The 9,943-nt window shown below is 54.5% G+C and overlaps 1 protein-coding gene across 1 annotated transcript; it reads left to right on the forward strand.

Moving 5' to 3' along the window:
• Positions 1-338: 338 nt before the first annotated feature.
• Positions 339-9,406, forward strand: ARRB2 (arrestin, beta 2). The gene is made up of 15 exons (XM_008570074.1): positions 339-592; positions 3,551-3,581; positions 4,231-4,291; positions 4,404-4,448; positions 4,660-4,856; positions 5,148-5,207; positions 5,624-5,691; positions 5,814-5,949; positions 6,521-6,605; positions 6,909-6,981; positions 7,277-7,414; positions 8,140-8,223; positions 8,317-8,396; positions 8,512-8,566; positions 8,845-9,406. The coding sequence occupies exons 1-15, from the start codon at positions 570-572 to the stop codon at positions 8,936-8,938; spliced, it is 1,230 nt and encodes a 409-aa protein (XP_008568296.1). The 5' UTR covers positions 339-569; the 3' UTR covers positions 8,939-9,406.
• The last annotated feature ends 537 nt before the right edge of the window (positions 9,407-9,943 follow it).

Raw genomic sequence — 9,943 nt, forward strand, 5'->3', positions numbered from 1 at the left:
GAGCGGCGCTCACTAGAGCAAGCGTCACGCAACTGGAACCTCTGGCCCACGTGTGCGTCCCCTCATCCTCCTCCCTAAACTGTGCTTGAGCTCATTCCACCCCCACCGAGAAAGCAAACAAGGGGGAGGGAATCCCTGCAGGGTTCTGGATATGGAAGCCAATCAGAGGACTTTGATCACTTGGAAGGCGGCGCCTTCCTTTAAGCGGGCCCAATCAGCTTCTCAGGGGTTGAGGAGGGGCGGAGAGATGGGCGGGAGAAGCAGGAGGAGGGATTGCGCGCGCCGGGGCGGGCTCCCCCGGGGGACGGAGCGCGGAGGGGCGGGGGCGTAGCCAATCACCGCGTGAGTCTGTGAAGAGAGGGCGGGCAACGCTGCGGCGCGCGCGATCCGGCTGACGCATCTGGTCCGGTTCCCCAGGACCCGGGATGGGGGGGCTCGGAAGGGAGGGGGAAGAGGAGAAGTAGCTGAGGGCGCGCGTGCGCAGTGGCGCGGGGAGGAGCAGGGACCTGGCAGCGAGCGAGAAGGCTGCGAGCGAGCCGCGAACCGGGAGGGCGGCGGGCGCGCGCACCATGGGGGAGAAACCCGGGACCAGGTAAGGGAAGTAGGGCCACGCGGCGGGGCATAGGCGGCGGCGGCTTGGGGCGAGTTTCGGGATGGTCCCCAGACGAGGACACCGGGGAGAGAATAGGGGGCCGGACGCCTGGGTCCCTAGGGGTCAGCCATCTGGGGCTGCACGTCCAGGTCCTCGAGGATGATGATGGGACGCGTGCATGGGCCCCCTCCAGAAAGCGGCGGTTGCAGGGGATCAGGAAACCAGCGTTGGGGTTCTTGCAGGGATGTGGGAGCCGGACGACTGGGTTCTCCTTGCAGGCTGGGATGCAGGGGCGGAGGAAGGAGGAGCAGGTGGCCGGCCTCAAGGGGTTGTGTACGGGGATGCTCGATACCTAGAGGGTATCGATGGAGAGCCTATGAAAAGCCTCCTGTTCAATACCCCACAGGCAGCCGGGCTGCCCTCACCTGTCCCAAGGGCCAAGTGACTCCGCTTCCAAACTTCTGCCTTCCGCTGGGTTGCTAGGAGCAACAGCTTCATCTTAGGGGAGCAGAGTGCATGGCGACCCTCCCTGAAACTGGCCCATATCCTTCTTCCCCGAGTTGGGGGAGTCCGTATCTGCCCTAGGCACGCATCCACTCCCCGGATGTTTTCTGTGTAATCGAGGCTCCTTTCTTCCACTGACACTCTGAGTTCTCTTTTTTGGTCTCTAGCTAAATCCACTTCCTGTTGCTACCCAGCACCCCCGCACCCCCAAGAGGGCAAGGGGTAGTGCCTGAGTCCCAGGGGAGCAGGAGCAAAAGAGGAAAAGGTTAAGGCTATATGCCTCAACCCAGAGGAGATCAGGAATGGGGGCCTGGCTGTCACTTCTGCAAAACATCATATCAACCTCATCACTCCCTGCACGTACAGTATGAGAACCCAGATTTCTGAGCATCAAGTAGACCAGTATCAGAGAGAGATGATCAGAGGGAAGACTGGTGTTCTGGATTAGAGGTTAAACGCCCCAGAGAAAAGGGAAGTCGCTGACATCAGGGAGGCCTCTGATTTCCGTTATGTGGTTCAGGGAGGGGTACAGATGGACCAAAGGGGGACTGCTGACTTGGCACAATTCCCTCCACCCCCATCAAATTCTGGGCCACAGGAAATGGAGAGAAGAGCAGGAAGTGTGAAGGGGCATCTGCTTCAGCTGCCCCCACTCACTGGGCACCTCCTTGGCTAGCCTCAGTATATGCACACTGCTTCTCCCTGGCCTGGCAGGAGGTGGCTTGGTGAGTACCTAAAGGGCAGGTGCCCTGCAACTGTGCCAGGGCAAATTGCCCCAGAGCCACACTCCAGCTGGCCAACTGATAGTGCCCATTGCAGTCCTCTGCCAAGGCTTCTAATGCAAGGAAACACTGGGACAAAGAGGAAAGCCAGAAGCGAGGGCTTGAATGATGCTATAGCAATCATCCCCCAAGTTAGAATAGGTAGAGTGCTTATCCTAGCTGCCACCATATCGGTGTTTACTCTCCTTTATTGGTTGAGGATACCTGGGGGCCTCCATACTCTTTGCCTTATAACCTCTGGACAGCTTGACATTCCAGGAAGAACAGGCAAGTGAAGTGTAGCAGAAATTTGGGTGGTATGGTTGGAGAAGGATGGGCCAGTTGGCAAGGATTTCGGTTTTTACTATCTGGGGACCCTTTCCAGGGATTGCTGCTGAGGCAGAGTGGATTGGCTGTACTAAGGTGATACTCAAAGAACAGGCCCACAGGTGATCAGAGCTTTGGGGCACCAGACATTTCCCTACACTCCCAGCAACTGATGGAGTCCAGGCTTAGATTGTTTCATCAGTGAGAAGTAGGGACTGGCTGTTTAGCTTAGTTGGTTAGAGCTCAGCCTTATAACACCAATGTCACAGCCAGCTGCCAAAAAAACAAGACAAAAAAAAAAATTGTTTGTTGAACATAAGAAGTGAATCCTCTTCAATTCAAGAAACCATTGATTCCAATTACAGAGATGGATATTGTGATAGTTTAGTGATTGAGAGCATGGACTCAGAGCCAGACTGCCTCAGTTTTTATGAGTTCCACCATTTATGCTCACAAAATACTTGACCTCTTCATGGTTCAGTTTCCTCACCTATAAAATAGGGATATTATTACCTCCATCATTGGGTTTAGGGTATTAAATGATACAACACACTTGGAACACTGCATGAGTAGTCACCCAATAAATGTTAGCCAGCATCATAATTTTCGTCATATGGCTGGCATTATGCTGGGATCCTGCAAGAATAAGGCCTCTGAGGCTCACAGTCTAAGGAGAGAGACAGATAGACGATACACAGCTAACCACCCTTGCATGTGATCACACCACATGTAAACATGAACAAAGTGTGACAGGAACCCAAGAAAAGAAGTGACCAGAGTCTGGGCTGGGCCTGCTTCCTAAAAGAGGTGATATCTGAGCTGGGTCTTGAAAGACTAATAGGCTTTTAAGCTGCTGAGATCAGAGAGGGAGACAGTTGTATGTTAATGGAATAGGGTCAAAACTTGGGTAGTGCCTATAGCAGAAAACATTTCAGAAGCAAACGCTAGGGCCATTGTTCTTCTATGTAGTCCAGCTGTCATTGGAGCTGGAGACAAGGTGGAAAAACGGTTGGTTCTCACCCAGACGCTGCTGCAACCTTCCCGTTCAGGTCCCCTCTGGAGGAGGTTCTTTGAGAAGAGACTGGGTGATTCCTGGGGCAACCATTGGCTATTACTGTGGAGGGAGAGGGCCTAGTGCGGGTAGATGAAGGTCAAGAGAAGGGGCATTTGCCCTGGATACCATGTTAGAAATATTAAGGACCTCCTGGGAAATGGGAGGGGGTAGAGCTGGGCAAAGCCCCAAAGCCTCCGGGCAGGAATTCTGGGTGAGCTCTGCTTCTCAGGCTGGGGAGGGATACGGTCCTGGTGTGGGGGCTCCCTGCTGAGTCTGAGGGAGGCAGTGGGGTTTCCCTTTCTGTTTTGTTAGGGTCTTCAAGAAGTCGAGCCCTAACTGCAAGGTGAGTCTCCCAAAGTGCTTATCCTCTTGACCCTGACTGGGCCCTAACAAAGCGCAGCCTGCCCCTAGACGGTCCCCAACCCCTAGCTCCCCACTTCCTGTGACAGCTAAGAGCTGACTTCCTTCCCTCCTGAAGCCCCTTGCTGCAGAGGCTGCTCAGCCTAAGCCAGCCACAGGGCTGGGTGGGGACAGGCCTGGGTGCCTAAGCAAGATCAAAGGGGAGGAGCCCAAAAGCAAGCCCTGTGCCTATAGCCTTCTTACGAGCAAACCCAGGGTGCCTGGGGCTGGGGAAAATTAACAGCCCCCCACCCCCAGCCTATGGCCTGTTTATCCCAGAGCCCCTTGAGGGCTCTAGTGAGGCTGGCAGCTGCTCTCTAACCAGCTGGTCAGGCAGAGTCCTCCCTGAGGATCCACACACACACACCCCTGACTGGTGGGCAAAGGTGTGAAAAGCGATTAGGGAGCCTAAAGGTGGGTAGTCCGGGAAAACCTACCAGCCTCACCTTCCAACACTACTGAGAGGAAAAATGGAGAAACTCCTTCCTGATAGCCCCACCTGGGGAGCCCAGGGCAGGACAGCCACTTTTGAGGGTGCTGATGCCCTGTCACCATCCTCTTCAATCTTCCCTGTGACCCCTTGACATCCTCAGCTCACCGTGTACTTGGGCAAGCGGGACTTTGTAGATCACCTGGACAAAGTAGATCCTGTAGGTAAGTTCTCCCAGAGAGGGACAGCTCTTCCCCCAAGAGGGGAAGAATTTCCTGGACTCAGGAATGGGGGAGAGGCCCTTTCAGGAAATGAGCCTATGTGTCCCTTTCCTAGATGGCGTGGTGCTTGTGGACCCTGACTACTTGAAGGACCGCAAAGGTATTGGCCCCAAGTCCAGGGGCCTGAGGGGAGGTAGGGAAGTGAAATGAGCTGGCATTGGAAGAGTGCCCCAGAGAGATGGAAGGCTGAGGCAGAAGCCAGGAGTAGGATTCAGGCAAGTCATGCTGCTGAGGAAAAAGCAGCGGCTACTAGGTACAGGGGGATTGGGGAAAGGGGTTCCTGACCATCCCACCTTACCCTCCCTTGCCAGTGTTTGTGACCCTCACCTGCGCCTTCCGCTATGGCCGTGAAGACCTGGATGTGCTGGGCTTGTCCTTCCGCAAAGACCTGTTCATCGCCACCTACCAGGCCTTCCCCCCAATGCCCAACCCACCCCGGCCCCCCACCCGTCTGCAGGACCGGCTGCTGAGGAAGCTGGGCCAGCATGCCCACCCCTTTTTTTTCACAGTGAGGATGCCCCCACCCTCTGCAGGGCAAGAGGTCTGGGACTGTGTTTGGGGGGTGAGGCACTTGTTATGGGCAGATCTGGAAGAAATAGTGAAGCAGGGACCCTAAATTCACCTCCCTTTCGGGTCACCCTGTATTCAGGAAGCCCTAGACTCTCTGCCTCCTCCTTGGGGCCCCTGCCTTCTGCCTTTCTCGTCCCGGAATCCTTTTACTAGCCCCTTAAGCTGAGATTGGGAGGAAGATCTGGAAGCATCCTGGAGGTTCTGAAACCTCCCCATTCCTCTGCCACAGATACCCCAGAATCTGCCCTGCTCTGTCACACTGCAGCCAGGACCAGAGGATACAGGGAAGGTATGAGAGGAACAGTTCTGAGGGCTGGTAGGGCAGAACCAGGCCCAGCAGGAGCCTGGGAGCACAGCTGGGCTAGAGGGTGAACCATGGAGAGGAGTCAGGGTGGGGCCTGCAGGCAGGGAAATGTCCCCCATGGAAGTGGGCTGTATGTGGTATGGTCACTGCGCTCATGTGACAGTGCCTTCTGCTCTCTTAACCTGTATGTGCCTGGGTATCGGGGCTCCCCTTGCACTACCATGACCAAGCTTCTGCCACGTGCCAGGCCTTGCGGAGGCAGAGGAGACTCGGTTCTGTGTTCCTCAGACCATGATGGGGCAAGAGTCCTGCCCAACACGAGGGAAGAGGGAGGAAGGAAGGGGAGTGGTGGTGGTGGCAGGAGCCTTGGGTAAGATGTATCCTTTTCTCCCCCTCCTGAGGCCTGCGGGGTAGACTTTGAGATTCGAGCCTTCTGTGCCAAATCACTAGAAGAGAAAAGCCACAAAAGGTGAGGGAAGCAAGCTCTGTGGTTTGACCACTCCCTCCCCACTTCAGGAGCCCCAGGAGGTGGGAGCCATGGTTTGGGAATCTGAGGACTAACCTCTCCCACCCGTCTCACCTCCACCCCAGGAACTCTGTGCGACTGGTGATCCGAAAGGTGCAGTTTGCCCCAGAGAAGCCCGGCCCCCAGCCCTCTGCTGAAACCACACGCCACTTCCTCATGTCTGACCGATCCCTGCACCTGGAGGCGTCCCTGGACAAGGAGGTAGGGAGTGAGAGGGTGACAGAGATGTCACAACACAGGTCGGGCCCTGGGGGGGAGGGGCAGGACCACATGTCAAGATGGTGTTTTTATTTTTATTAATTTTTATTTACATTCTATGATGTTGCAGAGCAGTTGGGAAGGAAAGGGGAAAGGGGAAGGGAATGTGATGGAAGAAGAAGAAAGGAGCTGGGGCGGGATTGAGGCCTGTGGCTCCCCCCACATTCCCACAAGGGAGACCAGGGGCTTCCAGCAGTGGCTTGGTCATTGCTGGACTGGGTGCAGGTGTCAGGGGGATGTGGCAAAAGCCCTCACCTCCTACCTCCCCAGCTCGGGAACCCAGGGCCCCTCTTGCTGCGGCTCGGTGGTCGTCGCTGTGCTGGTTGCTCATGTTGGGGTGGCGTGACTAAGGCCCTCGAAGATGGTGTTTTTAAAGGAGGCAGCCTTGGCTGGATGTGGAACGTTGCTAGGGGCTTGGGTTTAGAGAGCAGAGCAATGTGTCTGTGTCGGGGAGCACGCTAACAATGGGACCAGTGAAAAACATGCAATTCACGCAACCCCCTCCCTTCAAAAGCTGTACTACCACGGGGAACCCCTCAGTGTCAATGTCCATGTCACCAACAACTCCACCAAGACCGTCAAGAAGATCAAAGTCTCTGGTAGGAGGAGGGGGCTGGAAGGGGGTCTCAGGGGAGGGAGTCACTGCAAAAGTGGCTTCTGCTGTGATCTCAGCCCAGGCCATGTCCTACTGTGGGAGACCCACCACAGCACAAAGAATTTAGACTATTCCAGACTAATACATGGGGCCAGTGTTTATTGTTTTGGGGAGGGCCATGTGTCAGAGGGGTAGGGGGTGGTGGTGGTGTGCTGGAGCCTGGGGCCCACACCATGTGGTCTGGAGTCGTGGCGTGGTGGTAGTCTGTGCCCCATCCAGAGCTGCTTGACTCCACCCTGCCCCACAGTGAGACAGTATGCCGACATCTGCCTCTTCAGCACCGCCCAGTACAAGTGTCCCGTGGCTCAGCTCGAACAAGAGTGAGTATCAGAACAGACCTGAGTCCCTGCCTTAAAGGAGAAAAGTAGGACCAGGATAATGTGAGGTAGGGGGTTAGAATTCCCCCTGAACCATCTCCACTTAAAAGGGCATACCCTCTACAGCTGGGTAACTCAGAGCTGTTAATTTTCTTGAGGAGCTTGAGCCAAAACCCTTGTGACTTATGCCCTAAGAGAGAAGGGGCTCGTAAGGGGCAGATGCTGCTTGGGGGTGGTAGGCTGTCTTCTCACCCAGCCTGGCCCCTCCAGGAGTCCTGTTCTCTTGTCCCCACCCCAGTGACCAGGTGTCTCCCAGTTCCACGTTCTGTAAGGTGTACACCATAACCCCGCTGCTCAGCGACAACCGGGAAAAGCGCGGTCTTGCCCTGGATGGCAAGCTCAAGCATGAGGACACCAACCTGGCTTCCAGCACCATGTGAGGGGGGGTGGGGGGCTCAGTGACCACTGTGTGCCAGGCTCTGTCATAGGTGCCAGGAACAGAAGAGACAAAAAACCTCTCACATTCTAGGGAAGGGAGGACAGACAAATCAGATAAATGGTAAAGTATATAGCAAGTTTAGTGACAAGTGTTAAGGAGAAAAAGCAAGGCAGAGAAGGGAGATATAAAGTGTAGGGTGGAGGAGGGTGTGTTAATTTTAAATAGGGTAGCAAGGGAAGGCATAAGACAGAGGTGACTTCTGAGTAAGGACCAAGAGCGAGTAGGCAGTGTGGACATGCTGGGAGAGCATTGCAGGCAGAGAGGGCACAGGCACAAAAACTCAGGGGTGGGACCAGTGGAGTGTTTGAGGAATTGCAAGGTTTGGCGGGAGCACCCCCACTGGCACCTCTATGGGGTACACACTGCACAACCACACAGCAGCCCTGGAGGAGAGGAGTAGGAGGTGAGGGCAGGGGCCTGATGAGAGCAAGCCAGTGCAGGGCTGTTCAGTGAGGCTGACTTGAGCTTTCACCACGAGAGGTGAGAAGCCACAGGAAGGTTCTGAGCAGGGGGATTCCATGGCATGCTTCACCCTATGCCGCTGGAGCCCTGGGGCTAGTGTAAGTGTGTAGTCCTGCTCAGAGTCCTGATGGGAGCCCCAAGCGTGGGCTGGGTGACAAGGCAATGGGCCCTGATCAACTCTCCCCACCCTTCAATTGCAGCGTGAAGGAGGGTGCCAACAAGGAGGTGCTGGGAATCCTGGTGTCCTACAGGGTCAAGGTGAAGCTGGTGGTGTCTCGAGGCGGGTAAGTGTGGTGGGGGAGCCCAGGTGGGGGTCACAGTGGTTCTCTCTGGCCCAGTGTCGCCATCGTCTTCATGCCACCTCTCCCCCTCCCCAGGGATGTCTCCGTGGAGCTGCCTTTTGTTCTTATGCACCCCAAGCCCCATGACCACATCACCCACCCCAGACCCCAGTCAGGTGAGCATGCCACCCACCCCAAGCCCCCGAAGGGAGGGTCTGAAGCAGGCCTGTGGAGAAAAGCTGGTCCTTCTCGTACCACCCACCCAGCTAGCCTCTGTCTTTCTCCCCTCAGCCGCTCCTGAAACAGATGTCCCGGTGGACACCAACCTCATTGAATTTGATACCAAGTAAGAAACTTATCCCCCTACTTTGATTCTCTTTGGACAAAGATTCATGTAACATTCAAATCTACCTGCTACTTCCTGTTTTTTCTTTTTTGGGGGGATGGGTGGTTGAGGCATCAAACAAGATGACTTAACCTTGTGAGGCTGCCTGCTACTGTCCCTTGTTGCAAATACTTCTAGTCCCATTGCTGCTCTAACTCCTCTGTCCCTGGGGAGGAAAGCGGGAGGCCAAGAAAAGGGTCAGAAGCCCTCACCTCATCCCCCTCCTTTCCACCATCAAGCTATGCCACAGACGACGACATTGTGTTTGAGGACTTTGCCCGGCTTCGGCTGAAGGGGATGAAGGATGATGACTACGACGACCAATTCTGCTAGGAAAGGGGGTTGGAAGAAGGGAGTGGATGGGTGCTGGGAGAGGTAGGGGCAGGACCAAGGTCCCCACTGTTGTTGGGGGTGTCCCAGCCTCTCTTCCCTTCCCCTCCATCTGGCAGCTTCCTCAACCAACCCCTTCGCTCCCTCTCCCCCCATCCCCCCAAGATACGCACTGGACCCATCTCTTGTTGAAAGTGGGCATTAATATTTTCACTACAGCTTTGCTTCCCCAACCCGCCAATGGGTGGCAAGCTGTGTTCATACCTAAAATTTTTGGAGGGGGATGCTAAAAAGAAGAGTGATGGTAGGGAAAGCAGGGAGAAAGAACTCCCACATTCAACCTCACACCAACAACCCCCTCCCATCACTATCTCTGCCTCCCATTCTTTCAAGATGAGACCCTCGAGTCAGGGGAGGCCATTTCTTTGTTTCTGAGCATAAAGAAGAAAATAAATGTTTTAATAGGCATGAGTGTGTGTATTTTCTCTGTGGTGTTTAAAGAGCATATAGTGTTATAGCGTATTATTGAATATTACATGAAGGTCAGGATCATGCAAGATTTATATAAAAATCTACATATAAATATATATAAATATGTATAAATAATACTTAAAAAAATAAAGAGCGTATAGTGTGCTCATCCATGATCCTGTTACCCTGTGGGTGGGGACCCCAATCTCTTTTCTGCACCTGAATGCCACCTGACACACAGTCTATTAATAAGTGTTTATTGAATGACTGTGCTGTCCCTATGTTCCAAGGTAAACATCGAAACCTATGTGGTCAGTCCAAACTCAAGGGTACATCTTGGTAAAGCCACAAGGTAAACTTAGTCATTTACAGGGGAAATAATAACTAACTTCCCTGCAGACCAGATCTCTCGGGAGCTGGGTAAGGCAGCTCTTCCCTGTTGCAGCTGACATACCTGACCACTTTGTGACCTGCTGTGACTGAGTTGTGTTCGTTTCCACTGCTCCTTACGGTTGCCCAAGCAGTCTGTTCCCTGGG

This window comes from Galeopterus variegatus, unplaced genomic scaffold (assembly GCF_000696425.1).
Source record: "Galeopterus variegatus unplaced genomic scaffold, G_variegatus-3.0.2 Scaffold569, whole genome shotgun sequence".
Classification (NCBI taxonomy): domain Eukaryota; kingdom Metazoa; phylum Chordata; class Mammalia; order Dermoptera; family Cynocephalidae; genus Galeopterus; species Galeopterus variegatus.

Excerpts from the sequence above, each read along its gene's own strand:
- ARRB2 (XM_008570074.1), top strand. The coding sequence starts at position 570 with ATGGGGGAGAAACCCGGGACCAG. Across the intron at positions 3,582-4,230 it reads AGTCGAGCCCTAACTGCAAG|CTCACCGTGTACTTGGGCAA; the intron begins GTGAGTCTCCCA and ends TGACATCCTCAG. Across the intron at positions 4,449-4,659 it reads CTACTTGAAGGACCGCAAAG|TGTTTGTGACCCTCACCTGC; the intron begins GTATTGGCCCCA and ends CTCCCTTGCCAG.